At 50.9% G+C, this 20,885-nt stretch overlaps 2 protein-coding genes across 7 annotated transcripts in view; one reads left to right on the top strand and one right to left on the bottom strand.

The window, feature by feature from the left end:
* SHROOM3 (shroom family member 3) overlaps window positions 1–9,300 on the top strand; it is a 116,539-nt gene extending 107,239 nt beyond the window's left edge. For all 6 annotated transcript variants that reach the window (XM_048304797.1, XM_048304798.1, XM_048304800.1 and 3 more), the window contains 5 exons: window positions 1,180–2,073; window positions 3,093–3,596; window positions 4,405–4,555; window positions 7,513–7,785; window positions 8,317–9,300. In XM_048304797.1, coding sequence (XP_048160754.1) covers window positions 1,180–2,073; window positions 3,093–3,596; window positions 4,405–4,555; window positions 7,513–7,785; window positions 8,317–8,676 — 2,182 coding nt within the window. In that variant the 3' untranslated portion in view covers window positions 8,677–9,300. The remainder of the gene's footprint in view (window positions 1–1,179; window positions 2,074–3,092; window positions 3,597–4,404; window positions 4,556–7,512; window positions 7,786–8,316) is intronic.
* Window positions 9,301–16,417: 7,117 nt separating this feature from the next.
* Window positions 16,418–19,276, bottom strand: LOC125326491 (16 kDa beta-galactoside-binding lectin). The gene is made up of 4 exons (XM_048304808.1): window positions 19,139–19,276; window positions 17,396–17,475; window positions 17,094–17,265; window positions 16,418–16,629 (listed from the first exon to the last, which is right to left on the bottom strand). Exons 1-4 carry the CDS (start codon window positions 19,253–19,255, stop codon window positions 16,486–16,488), a joined length of 513 nt encoding a protein of 170 aa, XP_048160765.1. The 5' UTR covers window positions 19,256–19,276; the 3' UTR covers window positions 16,418–16,485.
* Window positions 19,277–20,885: the final 1,609 nt, after the last annotated feature.

Genomic DNA, 20,885 nt, shown 5'->3' with positions numbered 1-20,885 from the left:
GAAAAGAATACACACTGCTACTGTCCAGGAACCACAGACAATACCAAGAGCATTCTGTCTGGGAAGTTTCCCCACTCCCAGGCACAGGCTGCCAAATTCTATTCTCAGTCACACCGGAATAAAGCCAGAACGACCCATGTCTTTGACAGAGTTATTCTTAATTCGTACCAGTACCTCTGAGAACAAATTTGGGGCCCATGTCTCCAGCATCACAGATTGGCAGTGTGGGGATTATTTGACAATGCATCTCAAGAACAGAAAATGCACTGGCAGTATAGCTTTATTGTGTTTTACTGGTTTATGGTATGGCCTTGTGGTTCCAGGCACCTTCTCTTGCATCTGCCAGTGCCATTATTACTGCTTAGTTTGTTTGCCAGCTAAATAGCCAGACAGGCAAATAGGTTTGGCTCTGGATTCCAAGCAGGATCCTCACTCCAAAGGCCAGACACTGTTTCTCAGGCTCACATGAGAACTCCCTTAAAGACCTGGAAGGAATAATTCAATCTGCTGCCTTTGCAGCCTTAACGTCCGCTTGCAGTTGGAATGTGTTGGCTTTGGTGTTTGTCACACCTGCCTGTCTGAGGGAGCTCTTTCTTCTAACACGGTTCCAAGGCTGCAAGAGCTTTTTTTAATTTTCTCCATAGTCAAAATAGTGCATTTTTTGGCCTTGCTTTGTTCTTGGAGACAGTTGAATCATTTTAATGGCACCTTTCCAAAAGGAGCAGATAACATTGTGGGAATATTTGGCCCATAGAGCTGAAATTCTTAAGATTACAAGCAGTTGAGAGTTGAGTTTGGTGGTGGATAATGTCAAATGGTGCATCTTACAACAGTTGCTACTGGCCCCATCTGTAACAAACAAAATTGGAAGCAGAGCAGGAAAGGAAGTCAGGTGTTAGGTTTTCCTAATATTTTTTTCACTGAGTTACTGCTGTGGTGCTTGCTACGTGTGTGTGATGTAGCTCACACTGAAAATGATGGGAGATGGTAAGAGAGAGTGGATCTGGCTCAGGATTTCACTTCCAGTTTCAAAGCACAGCTGTACCTCACCTAGACCAGCAGGCAGTGATGCTGGCCTCTGATAGGGTTGATAACTTGACCATTGAGGAGGGGCACACTAAATTTTCCTGCTCATTGATTAGTTATTAATCTTACCGTGGTCGGTCTCTTGGTATTTAGGTCTTTCAGCAAGAAAGAAAGAAGCCACTCGGAGAAAATGGCGTTCACAAGTTACTATCCCCATCCCCTCTGCAGCACCGAGGTTGTCACCGGGCCCAGCACGCTGGCTGAGAACCACAAGCTCTCAGAACTTTCCAGGCCAGATAGCAGGACTTCTGCATTTTTCCCAGCCCCAACAGAGGCAAGGAGTCACTACCCTGAGCAAAAGCAAGGCTTTAAAACCTTGTTCCTTAACCTTACTCCTTCTGGGTCTGGCCACTCTTCCCCTAATACACCCACCCAGGCTCCCTCAGACTTCCAGAGCACAGGTGACAGCCAGGCTCCGAGACAGCACCACGCCAAACAAGAGGCTGTTCCCCCTGAGGGCAGCGGGAACGCTCAGGCTCAGCCTTTGGATGCTGTCCAGGATAGATCCCCTGAGACTCCCACGGAAGAGGTGATGTGGAGAAGGAAAGCCGGGCTGCTGCACAGGTCCCTCCCGCCCAAAGCAGCGTGGGCTCATTCTGTCAGAGACAGCAGCTACGCAAGGGCCGTGGTGTCTCCTCCGGCAGCCGGGCCGAAGCCCTCCCAGAGGTGGCAGTCCTTGCCCACACAGAGCAGCACTTCCTCCGACCCAGAGACTCCTTCTCCCCCAGGCATGACCCAGCTCCGGATCTCGGAGTCGGGGCTGCTCTCGCCCCCGCCATCGCTGCAGGACGAGGAGGACGATGAGGTGTTTGTCGCGCCTTCCCAGCCACCCTTCTCTCCGCCATCGCCATCCCGTCCTCTTCCCGAGCTGAGCTCTTGCACTTCTGCCAACGGCACAGAGGAATTCCCACCTCCTCCCCCACCCATTGAGGGGAATGGGGCAGCTGGAGACAAATCCCCCCGGCTCCCAGAGGAGGCCAGCGTGAGGTAAGGGCGGGCTGGAGCGTGGCAGCTCAGGCAGTGCAGGGCCATATACAGTAAGATATGCAGGGCTGGGACAGATGGGGCTGATCCCAAGTGCCTTGAGACCCCCAGCTGCCAGCTGGGCAGGGCGCTTGCACGTTGTCAGGGGACAGGGACGCAGGGACAGACAGACAGACTCGCTGCTGGTCTGCCAAGAGCAGCCTCAAATGATGTGGCCAGAGCAGGGTCCACCAGCAGGTGCACTGACAGGTGCTCCCCAAAACCCCGGGACAGGGGACTGTGGGGGAACACTCCTGGGCTGGTTCTCCCTGCAGATTTCAGTGCAGTTGCTTCTAACTCTCTCCAGCACAGAGCTGGAATGGCTGCTGGCTCCTTCCAGTTACTGGATTTTGAGAGACAGCTGTGAAAATCCATGATGGGTTTTTCCAAACAGTTAGTATTTCTCAGAATATATTTTAGACCTGGCACAAAATAATGCTGTTATGAAACAGTGACCATCTGCCAAGAAATGACAACGCAAATATGTCACAGTCAGGCTGTATAGGGAAATTCTCCTGAAGGATAGCACTTTGGGCGAGATGCCCAGGTGGTTTAACTCAGCACAGCTTCCCTCACTCCCAGGGAACTGCTCTGATACCCATCTGGGAAGAATCTGGCCGGGGCTATAGTAGTGATTGGCTTTTCCAACATGGCAAGGACAAATGGGTGGAGGCTGCTCAGGATGGCGCTCCCGGGTGGGGAGGCGCAATGTCCCCAGCCTGCCAGCGGAAAACAAAGTGACTTGGTGTTCACTAGTTCTTTCTGTGTTGGATGGACAATCCAGCAGTGTCCAGGTTGAAGGGACAAAACAATTCTGGTGCCAGTGGCTTCACACTATAGACCCTCCGTATTGGAATGAGAAGCAAGACACCAAAACAAGGGAGAGAGAAGGAAAACTCATTTCTTGTAGGCCTTTACCTTGTGTTCACAGTGGTCCTGGGTGGTAGATTTCTCTTCATCTCACAGAATGTTTCTGTCCATAGCAGCTTCAAAAGCTTTCCCAAAGCCCTGGCTGAGAAGGAGATAACAGGGTTGGGCACCAGCACCGGTGAAAATAACTGGCCCCTCTTGCCAACCCCGTCAAAGAGGACTGGCTCTCCATCTGCTGTGGATCAGCAGCACCAGTCCCCTGCTGCTTCTGAAGGGCCTCAGAGCACTGACAGACAGCCCATAACTCAGCCTGAAGGTAACCCCAGAGAGCCAGCATTGGAAAATGCCAGCCCAGACTCTAGGATAACCAGCACAGCACCCCCAGTGAAGGCAAAGAAAAAGACCCCAGAGGATATTAAGTCAGAGGCTCTAGCAAAAGAAATTGTCCATAAAGACAAGTCTCTAGCTGATATCCTGGATCCAGATTCCAAAATGAAGACAACCATGGACTTGATGGAAGGAATTTTCCCCAGTGGAACCAGCTTGCTGAAGGAGAACAACATGAAGAGGAAGATGTCGCAGACACAAGCCAGCAGGGCGGCAGTGGCAGATGACACGTAAGCACTGCTGGGCTGGGGCGAGGGCTGGCAGAACTCCCTGCTGCCTTGCTTCTAAGGACAACCTGTGCCAAATTTTTCTGCATCTCTATAGGTGAGAGTGAATTTTGCAGTTCAGAGGTGTGAGGCCTGGCAAGGCATTTCCCAACAGCCTTTCCCATGAGCTGGGCTCTGTGTCTGGGCTCTGAGCTCACCTCTCTGGGCTGTGTATAAAATGATGCTGAGCTTGGGAATAGAGCAGGAAATGAAACATCCCTAGAGATATAATTGGATTTTGCTCTATGAACCTTAGTAATCTGAAGCAGTTCAGTCCAAAGCACAGGAAGAGATATGAAAGTAAAATCATGATGAAAATAATGGCAGGCACAGGGATAAAAAGAGGCCAAATTCTGGAAGGAGGGATGAGGGGAGCTACTTACTACAAGGTCAGCCCAACTCCCCCAGTGTGGGTTTTTTAAGACAGAGACTTCCAAGTGGCAGCTGGAGAACTGTCCAGAAGTCAGTTGTACTGCATGATGCCAGGTAAGATGGTCAGTCTGGCCACCTCTGGCCGAGCTGTGCTGGCTGACCTTCAGCAAGGTAAATCCTGTGCAGAGCTGTGTCCAGTCACCTTTAAACCCAGTGGCTGTGCTGTGCTGTGCTGGGACAGCAGCTGACACGCACCCCCTGATGGCAGGAATCCGCCTTGTCCTGCTGGGTAATTACACTGGGAAGGTACCAAAGAGGGACTCCTGGAAAACCATGGATCTAAGCACCGGGAAAAGTCAGGCTCAGACTGAATTCTTCCTTTTTCTTCACTGTGGTGTAGGAGAGCGGAAAAGGAAGCTCCTGTCACTCTGGTCACCTGTCCTGCTTACTACAGCGTTTCAGCTCCCAAAGCAGAACTGCTGAATAAAATCAAGGACTTGCCAGAAGAAGTAGGTGAGGAAGAGGAGCTGCTGGACATCAATGAGAAAAAGGTAAATTCAGCACTGTTTGCTGCTCACATTCCTGAAATAATAATAAGCCCTGAAGTGAAGTGCATTTCTATTTGATGTCAGCTTTTGGCAGCACCCAAAATTCTGTGGGAGCAATTAGGCCGCCTGTGAAGCTTCCTTAGAGTGACCCAAATTGTATAAGAGAGCTAATCTGAATTACTCACTGCAAATTGAGTACCAATCTTGCACCACCCTGAGGCGGGCCTGGATCATGCCAAATGCAGGGTGTACAAACTGTCAGGAGCAGTCCCTGTTCTGCAGCAAGGAAGGAAAAGGGAGAGGTGAAGCAATTCGTGCAGGGCCAGCTTCGGTTGGAAACAAGAACAGAGTCCTGCCAGTGACCACACTGAGTGCAGGAAATTTTTTCCCAAGATTGTCCTCTTCAGTGAAGTCAATGTATCCATTTCACCTGCTGTCTGCACTCACTGCATCCAGAGAAACACTGGCCACTCTTTTCCCCCCACACGTTATTGTTTCTCTGACCCACTGGAAGCCACGTGCATCTCAGCAGCTCAGCACAATTTCCATGTGATGGCTTGGAAGGGAGGAGAGCAGGCAGGAGGGAAGGACACATTTTCCTCTCTTACTGAGGCTACATTTCACTGCAGAATGGCCCCTGCCGCTCTTGCTGGAGGCTTCCATGCTCTGCTTCCAGGGCTTTTGCAGGGCCTTCTAATTTGCCCCTGTGGTTGTCTCACATTAGTTACCTGGTAATTACAGACGTGTGCTTAGCTCCCAGATCCTAGGGGGCCACAGGCAGGTGTTTGTGGCCTGTCTGTGCCTCCCTTACCTCCTACCTTCCTGTCAAAAGCAGCCCTGCCTGCCTATACGTCTAAACCATCCCACACTGCCAGGGACAGAGTAGCACAGCCCGGATTTCATTTTCTGTTCACCACCTCTTCTTTCTGTGGCCCTATACAGGTTCTGGGTGGATCACTAATCAAAAGCATTTGCCCAAGGCCTTTGCCTGCTGCTTTCATCATCTGGCCCACTGGTTGTGGAGCACTCAGCTCCAAAGAGATTGGCAGCTCCTTCCACGTCCATAGCATTCCTTGGAGGGCAAGTCCCAGGCCTCACAGGTTACATTTGCGTGGAAAGACAGAAATAGATGGGAGTGATTAGGCCCAGACAGCACAATCTGGCCTGTTTGCTCATGGTCTGTGTACAGGAACATTTGCACAGGGGTTACCTGAGAAGGCAGCTCCTCTGGGAGGTCATTTAGATAAACCTCATTTCCACTGTAAGTATGCAAAGGAGCTCTGTTGGCTGGCATTTGGGATCGCAGGAGAGTCTCTGATTGATGAACACAAATGTAAGTCACAGGCCCCTCCAGCTCCCAGGCCTTCAGAACAAAGGTACCTCACTCTCAGGAACCCCATAGCCTCCTGCCACAGTTGGAGGGCAAATCTCCTGAAGCAGGGAGGAACAGATGCCAGTTCCAGCAGCTCCATCTGCCTGAAGACTTGCCGAGGTTAATGCCAGAGTTTGAGACCACCCCATGGAGTGCTGCCATAGAGATTTCCCCACGGCACTGTAATCACGGATCCTTCCTTTTGCTCCTCAGGATTTGGTCCAGCAATCAACTGGTGAGGATCTTTCTTTGGAAGGGGGCATTAGCATCATAGCCCCAGGGAAGGGCAAAGGTTGGGTTTTGTCTCTGGGTACTACTGAGGGAAGAATGCCCATAAAGGAGTTTTGGTTGACCCTTAGAAGGTGGGATTTAGTGCCACCTTTGCTCCCTTTTCCCCTGAACTACTCTGCTAGCCAATGGCAGTCATTCCAGGGAGCAGATGTTTGTTTTCAGGGAATATTTCTGGCCTTTTGCTCAGCCTTTGCATGTGTGCGGCAGCCGAGAGCGGGCTGGAGGGCAGCCATAGAACAATGCACGCCAAGTGTTCCCTCTAGTGGTGCCTGGCCATACAGTGCCTTGTGCTCCCTGCTGCCAAAGCAGCCTGGGAACCCCACTGCCAGGCCACCCTGGGCATCAGCGCCAGCTCAGTGACCCTAGCCTGACTGGTGTTTGACAATCCTTCCTCCTCTGAAGCAGACTGCCTCCTGCCTGGAATGACACTCAGTTGTGATGGAAGGAGGACTTTGAGAGAATATTTTCAGGCCACCTTGTGAGTGACTTGTTTCATCCTGCAGTGTTTGTGTGCAGAGGAGATGAACACACAGGTGTTTGTCCCTCAGCAGTGCATGAATTGGGGACACTGAAAATCCCCACCCCTTGTATGGAGAGCTTCTCCTTGCTGTGCTCACAGTTCCAAGTAAATGGAAGCAAGAATTGCAAGCCCCAGGCCAGAGACTTGCTTTTGCATATGTCTTTCCACTAAATCCTAACAGAAATTAGGATCTCCGGCACATGTGTAACAATGCTGTTCCTGGAGTAACCTGGAGTAACCGAACCCCAGGGGCCTCCTTTTCTTTGGCAGGGAAATAGGTGTCAGTGTTTTTTGCAAAATGGGTGTGTGCTCTGTGTTCAGACACTGAGTAAATCCAGAGCATCTTTGGTGTAGACTCTTCCTTGATGCCTCTGTGTGTGAGGCACTTGTTTGGTGCAGTTCAAGGCATTTCAGGCTGGGGCAGGGCATGGGGAGCACATTGGGGATGTGGCTGCAGCTCTTCTCACTCAGCGATTTTGAAGAACATTCATCTGTAGGTAGCTGGGTATCAGAATATGGTACACCAAATTAAAGATCTCTTTTATAAATGTTCACTGAACAAATATATCCTCATGCAACCTGATGGGCTACTTGGGTTATCTCCAAGGTGGGGAATTTCAGCATTTTCTCTCTTTCCTCCCTAATGTCTTCTTTGTCAGCCATTGCTGACCTGATCCTGCTCCTCAGGAACTGCAGCCATATCTTCTTGTTGTCATCACTCATATGAGCAGGGTGGTGCTGGTAACAACCAGTGTGGCAATACTTCCCCTCCAACAGGCTGAGCTCATCGGGAGCTTGACCCACAAACTGGAAATCCTGAAAGAAGCCAAGGAGGGCCTGCTCGCAGACATCAAGATGAATAATGCTCTCGGAGAGGAGGTGGAGCTGTTGATCAGCACACAGTGCAAACCCAACGAGTTTGACAAGTACAAGATGTTCATTGGCGATCTGGATAAGGTGGTGAACCTCCTGCTCTCCCTCTCGGGACGCCTGGCCCGCGTGGAGAACGTCCTGAGCAGCCTGGGGGACGATGCCAACAGCGAGGAGCGGGTACGTATCGGCACAGCCCTGGCCTGCTCAGGGTGTGGGGCAGCAGCCAGCACCACCACAGCCTTACAATGACCTCCAGGGGCTGCCAGGAGGGCAGCACAGGGCTCTTGGTGCTTATGTAGGAGCAGTATGTTGTCCCTGGGAATCCTGATCCCCATTTGTATAAATGGCTGAGATCCTGCAGCTTTTGTCTGGACACAGAGCAGCTGTGTTGGGGACAGCCTCATTTTAGCACTCTTGGGGTGGTTTTGAAACTGGATTTTCCTGGTAGTTGTTGCTTTCAAGTGAGGTTTCCTGACTTTATTGGAGCACTTTCTGCCTCCCATTGGCAAGGATGTTCAGAGTCCAGTTCAGTGGGGTTCATATGCACTCCATAATGAGGAATTCATCCTCCTCTCCCAGGCTTTTGACTGCACATCTGGGAGTTTAGCAGCTATCTCCAGAGGTGGCAGGTGTGGTGCTGGGAGGAAGGGAAGGGGGGATCAGGGAGTGTGGTGATGCTGGTGCTGACGGGCTTTCTGTGGTGTGCAGAGTTCACTGAACGAGAAGCGGAAGCTGCTGGCTGGCCAGCACGAAGATGCCCGGGAGCTAAAGGAAAACCTTGACCGTCGGGAACGGGTGGTCTTGGACATCCTGGGCAACTACCTCTCTGAGGAGCAGCTCCAGGACTACCAGCACTTTGTGAAGATGAAGTCTGCGCTCCTCATAGAGCAGCGAGAGCTCGACGACAAAATCAAACTGGGCCAGGAGCAGCTCAAGTGCCTGATGGAAAGTCTCCCCACAGACTTCACGCCCAGGGATGCAGCAGCAGCAGCTGCCCTGGCTGCAGCACTTGCTACCTCCTCTGGAGTCGGTGGTAAAACACCTCCAGCAGCCTCTTCCTCACTCTAACCTGTCCCAGGTGGAGCTGGGATACAGCCCTGCCAGAGTCCCTTTAATCCGAGTACTTGGCAGATGGTTCTCTTCAAAGACAATGGACAGAGACAGGTCTAAACTAAGATTTTAATGAAGGAAAAAAAATAGCAATAATAAAGGTTTTATTTTCCTTTCCTTCCACCTCTGCTTCCTGGAAACTTAAATCAATGTGGAGGGAAATCTCCTCCTGCCAGAGATGAGGAAGAATCTCACAGGAATTAAACACATGACCTTTAATAAAAAACATGACCTCTTCTCTTCCCTCCCTTTTCTGCCTACCTGTCACCTCATTAAATAATGAAGGATCTAAGAATGAAGCCTTAAAAATAAAACCAACCCATTTTACTGAACAATATTGATATTTATATTTTTTAAAGAACAAGACAGAATGTGTAAGTTTTTGTACATACTCTAATCAGTTACTTGATTCTACTTTGTTCTGTATGTAGAAAAGACATTTAATTTTGTATTTTGTGAAGACCTTAACAAAAAGAGGGAACCCCAAAGATAGTCGTGCAGTAGCTTGAAACATCTCATCGTGGTTTTGTTGCTGTTGTGGTTGTTTTTTAATATAATAAAGGGCTACAAGAAGCAGCTTCACCCTGTTTCAACACATGCTAAAGATACCATTAAGTGGCCTTACAAAGGAGATTTTGGACATGAAAATACAAATTTTTCCTCTTCTGGATCCTGTGATCCTCTGAGTCTGCAGTTCAAACATCTTTCATGGAAACTTGCATCTCAGGAGTCCAAGTTAGCATGAAGCAAGGAATTCACTGCAGGAATGTGGGGGAGATTCTGTCTTTATTTTGAATACTCATAACTGTGGTCTGTGTTTCTGTTGCAGCCTGAAAGATTTCCCTGAGGTGTTTCAAGGATCTCTACTGACATGATTTATAGGCCTGGGTTTGAGTAGAGTTTCAGGGAAACAGGGGAGGGAGCTGTTTGAATCCAATCAACACATTTTATTTGCCCTGAAAAAAAAAAAATCCTACCCACTGCTGCAGCTTAGTTTATTAGATTTAAAAACAGTTTTAATTCAGATGCCTTTTTTTTTTTTTTTTTTGCAACCACCCTTCCATCTTACACTTACCAAAACAGCTCACAATGACATGGTAGATCTGGGAGGTGTTTGTGCATTTTCCATTCAGTGAGTTCTTTCCTGAAAAATACAAGTCCAGCAGTTTATCCCCAGGTCAGGAAGAGGCTCAATCCAAACAGGATCTGCCTGTTTGCTCCAGGAACCCACATGGCTTCAGAGGGAGCACCTCCAGCAAGTTTGGGGTGGATGAGGCAAGTCCTGTGTGTGCTCCCACAGTACACAGAAACATCAGCTAATGAGGCAAGTGATAGTCACTGATGTTTTTATAACAGCTTATATTTTCAGGTGAGAAATGAGTTAAAGCCCTTATTTCTGTGGTAAGTGCAGAAGAACTCTCTTTGCACAGTTTTGTTCAAAAATCATGCTCCTAACTGCAAGGTTTACTGAGTTTGGTAGAAGCACACCTTGATATGTATTTAAAGGTAATTAAACATCAGCCAATCCTGAAGATTTACTTCTCAGGCAAAAAGATTTACTTCTTTTACCTCTGGCAAAAAGGGGAGTGCATTCATTGCTCTTTATCCCATTGCTCTTGATCTTTTCTCTTGTGGCTATGAAACTAGAGGATAATGGGAACCCAGAATTTCCCAGGCCGATTACATGATTTCATGGGACAGAAATACCAGGGATAGAATTTTACCCTTATTGTCCAGTCCTTGTAAACTTTCTGACACAAATCTGCATTTTGGTTCTGGCTACATGAGATTTTTAGATCTGAACCTGTATTGCAGTGGCTGCAGTGGAGAAAGTCGATACACCAGATACAGTGAGCACGATCTGCTGTGCTACCCCTTCACCAAAAGGCATCTCAGAGAAGGGGTTTTCAGCAGCCTGGCAATTTTTGCTGAAAATGAGCCTTATTTTTATAACAGAAACATCTATTTGGGATATTGGAGTGGAATGCCCTACATCCCACCCTGCCACAGGGATGCCAGCATGGCCTGTTTGCCAGCCTGGGTTGGCCTCTGTCTGTAGGTGACAATGGGTGGGACTCCTTCCCAAGTCAGTTGTGGTACCTGGGTCAAGCACCTTCTCCAGAGCTGCCTCCAGGTAAGTCATGGACTGTTGAAGGACCATGTGACAGCCACCTTCAGCTGGCTACAGGCACCGTGGGAAAGCACGAATCTCCCTCTGGTAGCTTGAGGAAAGCCCTGGTAAGGACAAAGCAGTTACACTTCTGACACATGGTGCCAGTTCCAAGTAAAATCTCCTTGTACAAAAACAATTCCACTACGTTACATTTGTGAGTTAGGAATAGCCTTTTTCCTGCGTCAGCATCCCTTAAATTATTATTTCCAGTCAAAGCAGGCCAGCTCTCAGTAAGGCCTCATGTGCTTTTAGCGACACGCATGTGATACAAGCGCCAGGAAAATCTAGTCATCCAACTTTAAACTGGCCTTTTTTTATCAGAGCCCTTGGGCGATTGACAGGCACAAGGAATTCACATCAGATGCTTTCCTCAAGACTCAATCTAGTAAAGAGTGTTTACATACCAGGGTCTGTCGGTTGTAAGTTTGCACACAAGATCTTTTATGAAGGTTACCTATAAAATCGGTCAAACCTAGAGCACCACAAGAGTTTATGTGTCAGTTTGTCTATCACCTTTACAACTCGGCTGCTGTCATGATTGTTTAGGCTGGTAATTAAGAGAAGCAAGTAAAGCAAACTGGATAGCATTCCATACTCACTCCACATAAATCCTGTCCTTTGCAAAACAGGGAACAGAGCGAGCTTTTCATCAGAGAGCCCCTGCTTTAAATCAGTGTGAGCAAACTGAGGCACACCTAGAGACCCCATCACAGGTTTCTCCGTGCCTCATTCAACCATCCTCCAAGCCAGTGTTTACATAAGAGCTGTTTATCCCTTTATACCTCTCCAGAGGGGATGTGTCCCGACCATGGCACAGTGTTATGGCTTGGCTGTGTTCCCACAGGAGTGCTGCTCGTGCCTTTGCACACGAACCAAGTGTTGTGCAGCTCTGGTGTGTTACTGGGGTTTTCTATCCATGTGTTACTGAACAATCAGCCTTTGTGTTGTACAACTGGATGTGTGTCTGTGGCCAGCCTTTGTGCAGCTACGTGTGCATGAGCGCCAAAAATCATTGCAAAAATCTGCTTGCTTCTTGCCTGTTTCAAGATGTCAGGGGGATGGAGCCAGCCAGGCTGAGCACCCTCAGACAAGCTTAAGAGGGGTGTCAGTCTGGCTCTGCCTGCTTTGGGATTAGGAAAAAAGGCTAGTTTTCCCCTACACCATTTAGGAAACAGGGTACATGTGAGCCAGGCAGCTTTTTCCTCTGTGGTTTGCAGCCTGCGGCCATGGACTTCTGCTAGGGCTACACTGAGAAGCAGGGGGACTTCACATGAAAAAATCCAGCAATGCTTTTAAAATTCTTGTTCATTTTAGCACTAAATGAACTTACAGAACTGAAATGCAAAAGAAAAATAAACAAGGACATAATTCAGCTGGGGAAGGTAAGAGCTGGTGAAAGTGTGATGGAACACTGGGGAAACTGCTCATGAGGTGCTTGTGCTTTTACTGAGGTAAAATAAAACTGTGATTAACAAAAGAAAAAAAAGCACACACACACAAGAAAATAAACAAGACTCTGGGCAGCTTAGAAAGGATGAAATTGGAATATGAGAAGCCATGGCAGGAGGTTTTGGGAGATAAAGGGGGCCCTGCACAGAAGTTTCTTGCGGTTCTTCCTGCCATAAATTTGGCGGGAACCATTTTACCTCACAAAGGGCCCCCCTGCCACCATCTTAGGGGGCAGCTGAGGGGAGCCCTGTTGGTGAGGGGCTCTGGACACCCAGCCCTCACCAACACCTCCAAATACCCCCAAAAACCACAGCAGGGCTCCCTGCCCACCGCTCCTGCTGTGTTTTTATGGCAAACACCTGTGTGACAATCAGGGCTAACGAGGGACAGCTGCGCTGGGGCAGTCGGACAGGAGTGCACACCTGAGGCAGTGCAGGAGGATGTGCACCTCAGCCTGAAGGCTGCTGAGAAAAGGTGAGGAAAGCTACATTTCTATGCGGGTTTTTTTTCTCTTCATGGGGCAGATTGGCAGCATGGAGCTGGTTTGGGGGTTTAAGGGGGGAAAACATCCCAGTTTGTTGGAAAGCAGGAGTGTCAGGTGTGTGGTTTCCAAAAGGAGGGAGCATGCTGGCCTGGGAGGGTGCCCACACCATGGGGCTTTCAGCACGGCAGGACTTGCCCTCATCCCTCAGCTCCTGCCCACAGCCTGCACAGGACAGGTACAGGGTCTGTACTCATCCGACCCCAAGGATATCCCACCCCAGCAGCATCCAGTCATGTGCCCAGACCCCCATCACACCCTGGGAAAGGGGAATGGTGAGGTTATGGTTTCCTCCGTGCTGCCCCAGAACAGTTACGAGGTAACTCAGCACGAGGTGCGAGGCTGACTTTCTGAAGTGAGCGGTAAAGTTCCCTTTGGTGTGCAAATGTTGGTCATGGGGCTGAGGGAGTGGCAGCTGAGGACGAGAGGGAGGAACACGGCAGTCACCTCTCGAAGTGTTAACCTCGTCGTTTTGTACTCAGGTTGTTGATTAGTTTCACATGTGTATTGTTTGGAAGAAATTGTCAGGCAACATTGTGCTTGTAAATTCCATGGGAAGCGACCCTGCTGGCCTCACCAGAACCTGGGCTGCCCCTCAGCTTCCCTAGCACACAGTTCCTGGCTGCACAGTGTCCTCTGACTGTCTTTTGAGGCTGTGACAATCAGTGTCACACGCAGCCTCGTGTAGCCAGTGTCACTTGGATGGCCTATTTCTGTCGAGTGAAGTTAATGTGAACTGCTCAGGGAGAGGTTATTTTCTGAGAAGACAAAGCTGCTGGTCTGTCTTAGCCCTCACTGCTCTTCTAAGTCCTGCATGAGATCTTAATTCCTGTCCAATCTATTGTTTCCAAGCTCATCATTTTTTTACAATTGGTTATTTGTCCCCATCTTCCAAGGTGTGAGGTGAAAGCACACATCACTTAATCTGTGTTGATAAAATCATTTAGGTTAGAAAAAACCCTTCAGGTCAAATGCAGCTGTTAACTTAACACCACTGAAGCCACCACTGTGCCCCCAATGCCACATCTCCACCTTTCCTAAATACCTGCAGGCATGGTGACTCCACTGCTTTCCCTGGGCAGCCTGTTCCACTGAAGAAATTTCTCCTCACACCCAATTAAGTGTCCATGTTATACCACAGCCTCACAGCTGTTTTGTAGGGGGTTTTGAGGTCCCATTTTTCCTCACCATGATGCTGTAAAGAAATGAAATGGTGACTGCCCACTGCATGGCATTTAAATTCAAAGAAGAAAGAAAACCTGCACCCTTTGGCCATGTTGTGGTGCTTTCTGCTCCTCCCCACAGCAAGAAGGGCTCAGCCTTCTCCCAGCAATCTTGACATGAGTTCCCTGTGTGGTTCAGGAGAGCGCACTTGGCAGGGACAAGCATCACTTTGCCATTCACTGTGACCCTCTCCTCTGTAGCAGGCCACGAGTTCTGGCTTTCCCGATGGCTCCAGCAGGAGACAAAGCCTTGTCACCACTCCAGGAGCCAGCCAGGGCACTCTGCATTTACTGGTGTCACTTAGAGGAACAGGATTATTTATAGCTCTTGGACATGGGAGAAAAGACTCAAGCAGCAGGAAATGCTGGCAAAGGGATGCTTCCTTCCTACCCTTTCTCCTGCTTTATGGTCTCCTGAGTAGTAACTGCCAGTGCTAAAAAGCAGGATAAAGCTAATTCATTCTTGTGGAAAGTCCAGGAGGGGGGGGTAGCCCCCGGGAAGGTGCTGTTTGTACCCTGAGCACTGCAGTCAGGAACACTTGTGGCTAACCTACCTGGCAATCAGGACTGCCAGCTTAAGGGCAAAAACAAGTGGGATTAGCTTTATTCTTGTCAATTCTGAGACACACAGACCTCACCTGACCAGGGCAGCCTGGAACAGACACACACACACAGAGCGGTAAGCTCCCCTGTGTCCCTGCTACATCAGGGCCTTGTACTTTTTCAGTGTCACACACCTGAATGCACTTACCTTCAGCCAGGTAATGTGACAGAGAGGGAAAACAAGACAAGAAGTGTTCTCCTTTCCCCAACTCCCCACCCCAAATACCCTGCAAAACACAAAAATCCCAAGGCTTACTTGACAAGGTAAAGCACCAGCCAGATTTGTCTCATCCTTTCCCTAATACACACACCCGAACCTCTAAACACTTAGCCTCCCATCCCATAAATGATGCAGTAGATGCAGGACAGGAATGAAACCCTCCATTATCCGTGCCCCTGTCCTGCAGCACAGCCAGGCTCCGGCTGTCTCCCCTGAGGCTGCCCAGCTCCGAGCAGCTGCTGCAGTACAGAGTGGGACAGTGTTGCTGACATGTAGGCAGCCTGTTGGCCTCTCCATAAAAAGCTTGGGATGGCTGAAATACTCCACAGAGTGGTATTGCCCTACCCACGCAGCTGGCCCAGCTGCTAAGGAGCAGTCATGCCTGGATTAGCCAACAGGGATCACATTCCAGCAGCGGAGCAGCATTTGGCTGAGAAGGCCTCACCTGCCCAGGCTGTTACTGACTGAGCCGCACCAGGCAGCGGAGTCACACAGCCACAGAGCCAACCTGTCCAGGCTCTCAGTTCCTCACAGCATGCAGGACTTCCTTACTTTCCATCAGGTCCTCAAATGCCACAGCAGTCCCTGCTCCAGCCCTGTCTTGGGTCAGCATGACCAGCAGGCTGTGGGGAAAGAACAGTAGCAGACATACTCCAAGGCATTGCATGAGCAGAGAGGTTGTAAGCAGAAGAGACTCTTCACTAGGCTTTTTTCCTTCTTTGTCTGCCCAAGTGCACTTAGTTGTGTTCAGTGCACTCAGGATTAAATGCCCCTGGTAACTTTGTTGGATACTGCCCTTTAGCAGGGAAGCACTCCAGACACTGCCCCACAGGCAGCCACAGGGTTTGTCACCCAGACCTGACGTGTTGCTCAGCCCCTGACTTCATGGTACCTCATCCTCTGTCTCTGGCAATGTCAACACCCCAAGCCATGAGCAGCAGGGACAGCCTGGATTCTCTAAGTCCTCACTCCTAAGCTTTCTGTCAGGCTTCACCTTTCCCTTCACGTCTTTTCCCCAGCAAGGGCAGGTAGCCCAGCCTGCCTGCTCTTCCCTGCTCCTCAGGTACGCCAGTGCCAGCCTGCAATGCACGCAACTGCTGAGCACGTTCTGGGAGAGCAAAGCTTTGGCAAGAGCACAAGCCATGCCCTGTGTTCCGTGTCAGTCCCCCATCCCCAGCAGGGTGCAGCATTTCGTGGTCAGAGATGGCACAATGAACACCCAACATCCACTTGTTCCTGGCTCAGACTAGTCCTACACTTGAGAAACCAGACAGGGACCACTCACCATAGCCAGCAGGGTGAATGGAGCAACTACTGCTAAGGCAGCTTCACTCAGTCACTCATGCTCTGCCTGGCTCATGTCTAAGTCAGTACCAGCTGCAAGGCTGCAGTGTAAGGAGGAAAATGGCTGGATACGCATCCCCTCCTTGCCCACCCCCACAGCACACACAGAAGCAAGCAGATTAGAGCAGGAAACAGCAGAGGAAGCAGCCATTGCAAGTTTGGGTTTATTTCACTACACAGGGGGCAGAAAACAAAACAAACCAAGCTATAGCTGTTAGCTGAACTTAATGGCTTTGACTTTGAAGTCACCCTCCACAGCCAGGTATTCAATTTTGTCCATGCCCAGCCGATTCGGGAACTTGAATTCTGCCTCGGGCAGCTTCACTGTTGCCTCGGTTTCATCGAAGGAGATGCACATCTGTAGAGAGCAAAGAGAAGGAAGGAAGGAATGAAGGCTGACACATCACAGCTCCCAGGCTTTGCTCACTCCCCACCACCCCCAATCTGGGTGCAGGACAGGCGAGGTGGTTGCTGCTGCCGCCACGGCCGTGCTCAGCAGCTCAGTCTCTTCCCTGCCCAGCAGAGGCATGAGAAGGAAGGAAGCTTCTGCAGCTGCGGGATGAGACAGACCTAGTGTCAGTCTCACCTCAGTGCTGTTACTGCTCCAAGGTGCTCGGCTTCCAACAGAAGGCCAGAGCGGGGCACTCAACACATCCGAGCTGCTGGGCACTGACTTGGCTTTAGCTGCCAGACTCTTCCCCTGTGGCTCATTCCCCTTTCCATGCCTGCTCCTTCTGCACCACAGAGGCACAGGGCAGCATAAAAAAGCTGTGCCCTTGGCCCCTCAGTGCCAGGGCTTTGAACACACCCCTGGGGCCTCACCTCAATCTTGTCACCATGCTGGAAGGGAAAGTCAGCCTTCCTGTCCTCCTCCCCCCACATGCCATCCTCCTTAGAATTACACACAAGGGTGTTGACATCTCCGTGACAGTCAAAGCGAGGGTTGAAATGCAGCATGAGGGTGTTGCTGTTCTTCCCGACATTCACAGCAAACCTGGGGAAACAGAGCCAGTGCAAAGGGGGTGCCTGCGCAGCAGCTCCAGCTGCCAGTGCTAACAAGCTGAACACAGCAGGAGCTCTGGCTTCCCCCAGTGCCACATCAATCCGTTCGCCACCTCACTCACCCTTTGGCATCAGACTGGATCTTCCCTTTGACCTTGATGCACTCACCAGGCTCAACGTCCAGCTGAGTAACAACCACTCCCTGCAGGGCCAAACCACAGGAGTTAGTCTATCCCAAGGCAAGGCTTCCAGTCCTGCTTGGGCCAGGGCACAAAGCAGCTCTGTGCTGGAGGAAGGGTTGAGTCAGGCCAGCTGCCTGTCCCAGCGAGCACTGGGGTCTCCCACTGCCCTAAGCAGCATAAGGTGACAAGGAAGTGTGGGGGGTTGGCCCTGGCTGGATATCAGGTACCCACCAAAGCAACTCTGTCACAACTGGATGGGGGAGAGAAAATGTAACAAAAGGCTCATGAGTTGAAACAAAGACAGGGAGATGCCACTCACTGATTACTGTCACAGGCAAAACAAAATCAACTTGGGGAAATCAACTGAATTTATTACCAATTTAAATCAGAGCAGGATAATGAGAAGTAAAATAAGCTTTAAAAATGCCTTCCCCCCACTCCCTCCCTCCTTCCCAGGCTCTTCCTCCTCCCCCTCAGTGGCACAAGGAGACAGGGAATGGGGGTTACGGTCAGTTCATCACAGGGTGTTTCCGCCACTGCTGAGGGAGAGGAGTCTTGCCCTGCTCAGTGTGGGGTCCCTCCTGCAGGAGGCAGTCCTCCCCTCGAGTCCTCCACGTGAGCTACAGCCCTTCGCTAGCTGCTCCAACGTGGATCCCTTTCCAAAGGCTCACAGCCTTCTTCAGGCATCCTCCTGCTCCAGCACAGGGTCCTCCACGGGCTACAAGTGGACTTCTGCATCCCTGTTGACATCCATGGGCTGCAGAGGGATCATGCTGCCTCACCATGGCCTTCACCGCAGGGTGTTATCACAGAGGCATTCCTGCTATCGCTGATGGGCTCAGCCTTGGCCAGCACTGTGTCCATCCTGGAGCCTGCTGGCCTTGGACCTGGGGGAAGCTTCTGGCAGCTTCTCACAGCACAGAAGCAACCCTTGTAGCCCCCTCTGCTACCAAAACCTGGCCACACAAGCCCAGTGCAGGAGGTGATTCACCAGCTGCTACAGGAGCAGTGTAACTGAGCTCTACTTAACTGTGTGCCGGGTCAGGTAGGGAGGCCAGTTCCAAATTAGTTTGCTTGGGCACTGCCCCCCAGCCCCCCCATGCTGTCTTTGCCCTCGTGCCTGCTCCCTGCTCTACCCATACACAGACTGCCGAGGTCAGGGTTACTCGAGTCACTAAACTGCTCATCCCCACGGCACTAACTCTGGCTCTGGAATGCAGCCTCTGCGCCCGGGGCCGTCCTTCGAGGAAAGGAAAGCTGCGGGGGCAGAGGTGGGTTAGAATACACTGCCCGCCTGCCTTCCTCTCCTGTTGCGTTACGAGTTAACCCACTCCTGTACCCAAAAGGCATTTTTCCAGAAGAAAAATACACAGCTTAAGGGAGAAAAAGTATAACGGGTCTTGAAACTACTGTAGAGTTGCAAATGGACCCAAACCTTCAGAGTACTTGAGAATATAAACATTCCTCAGCTTCCCCACTTAGATAACACACTAAAGAAGAGGAAAAGAAATACGGCTGGTCAACACTAACTATTCCTCCCACAGCCATCAATCTGCCTTGCATTTCCTCCCAGCTAATCCTTTTCTCCTCCTATCTCTGGCACCAGGCCCAAACCCTACAGGCAGCCCAGCCTTAGTCCCAGTCCTGCTTGGCACACCACCCCGGCTCGCAGGCGGCACTCACTTTCTCCATGCTGCAGACACCGGCCCCAGCAGGCAGGACACCCCCGAGCCCCTTCTGCACAGCACGGAGTGACGCAGCGCTGAGCTCCAGCAGCCCAACTCGCTGGGGCAGGACCATCACATGATTGGAGGGGCGGGCGAAGAACGGGACTGATCAATCGCAGCTGTGGGGGCCGGAGCTTCCCGGCCACTTACAGGGGGCAGCGGGAGATCTCTACTGATACTGTTCTTTGCGGGCAGCTTGTGTATGGTTTTAAGAACTAGCCGTTGTTTGCTTTGCGTGATCCTAGAAATCCTCACTGTAAGCTCTCCGAGCTGCTATGCAGCGTCTGTTGGCTCCGATCCTGGGAGCCGGTGTGGCTCTGTGCTAGGAGCGAGGTGGCTGCTTTTTGTTCGGCGATCTCTGTCTAAAATCAGGGTTGGGAGCCCTCGCGTTACTGCTGCAAAGTGGTTGCCTCTGTGGATAGGGGTGTATGTTCTCGCCCAGGCCAGCCTCGTGCCTGCAAGGAGCCTGGATTGGCGGGAGACCCTGGCTACAAATCCTCGCTGCTTGCAGTTAAATGAAAGCCAAGGGTTTGGTACAGCCCACGTCAGCATTTGAAAAGTGCCTAAAAGGTTAAGGGTGGTGGTGTGGGGCTCTTAAGTAGATGTGAGAATTCAGGCTGCGGCTTTTGCAAAGTAGCACGATCTTGCTGGTTCCATTCCAGTTGCAAAAGGCTCCGGAGGGAAAAGAGAAATGCTTTGTTATGGGAGGAAGAGGCCGGGCAGGGCTGTGTGCAGCCGCCAGGACGGGAGAGGAGGCTGCTATCCCAGAGAGTGCCCAGCGCCTGGTATTCCCCTTCCCTGTGCCGCCGGAAAGCACTGAGCATGACTGCCCCGAGGGTCTTTGCAGGGCAGGGAGGTGAAGGTGGAGCGGCTGCAGTGCTTTGTGGGGCTGTGTCACTGGATCGGCTTGAACCTTTGCATGGGCTTTAGCAGCGTCCTCGGGCCTCTGTGCCTCGGTTTCCCCCATGCCTGAAGTGACGCTAATGACATGCAGCTTCCCAGTCCTGCCTGCAAACCCGCAGTGAGAGCTGCTGTATAAGCGCGGTGTGCTGCTTGCTGGCTGAGCCGTGGCCAGCCTGCGAGGTACCTGTCTGCAGGTCACTTTTGGAAGGGCTGCGCAGGGCATCTCACAACACAGTGCAGGAATTTATGGCTGGGTTGTGGTGGGAAACACGCTGCCCTGCAGGAGGCTGCTGGAACTTTATTAGAGCTGTTACCGGAACAGCATCCTGACTCCTGATGCCATCCTTTGCCCCAGATATCCCACACACCCATTTCAGAACATTCCCGTGGCATTTCAGCAAAGCTGAGCTGCGTTTGAACTAAAAAGTCACAAGCTCGGATTGCAGCCCTGTGACTGGGGTGCATAAAAGAGGGCAAAATGCTGACTGAAAGCGCTGTAGGGAAAATCCCGCCCAGGCTCTCACCTCCAGCTAACTCCCTGGCCATCCTATGCACATACAGGAGCCATACTGAAGTCAGGAGTTGACTGTGGGAGCAGAGTTGGTGCAGGTAGCAAATGCCACTGAGAGCAGGCCCCCTCCACGGAGAGTTTGGAAAAATCCCAACTAATTCCACCTTAAGTTAGTCCCGTTCTCCAGCGATGTTAGCCGGGATCACGTGTTAGAGACAGGCTTTAGGCGCCTGCTCTCCGCGCCTGAGTTACTGTGCAGTTGTTCCCCTGGTCGCTGGCACGTGTGAGG

This window comes from Corvus hawaiiensis, chromosome 5 (genome assembly GCF_020740725.1).
Source record: "Corvus hawaiiensis isolate bCorHaw1 chromosome 5, bCorHaw1.pri.cur, whole genome shotgun sequence".
Taxonomy (NCBI): Eukaryota; Metazoa; Chordata; class Aves; order Passeriformes; family Corvidae; genus Corvus; species Corvus hawaiiensis.
The sequence above is the reverse complement of the archived record's forward strand: the minus strand, read 5'-3'. Positions and strand labels throughout refer to the sequence as shown.

Bases quoted from the DNA above. Each gene is read 5' to 3' on its own strand.
- LOC125326491 (XM_048304808.1), bottom strand. From the start codon at position 19,255: ATGGTCCTGCCCCAGCGAGTTGGGCTGCTGGAGCTCAGCGCTGCGTCA. The intron at 17,476-19,138 runs GTGAGTGCCGCC...TTGGCCCTGCAG, and splicing joins GTGTCTGCAGCATGGAGAAA to GGAGTGGTTGTTACTCAGCT. The intron at 17,266-17,395 runs GTGAGTGAGGTG...CTGTTTCCCCAG, and splicing joins ATCCAGTCTGATGCCAAAGG to GTTTGCTGTGAATGTCGGGA.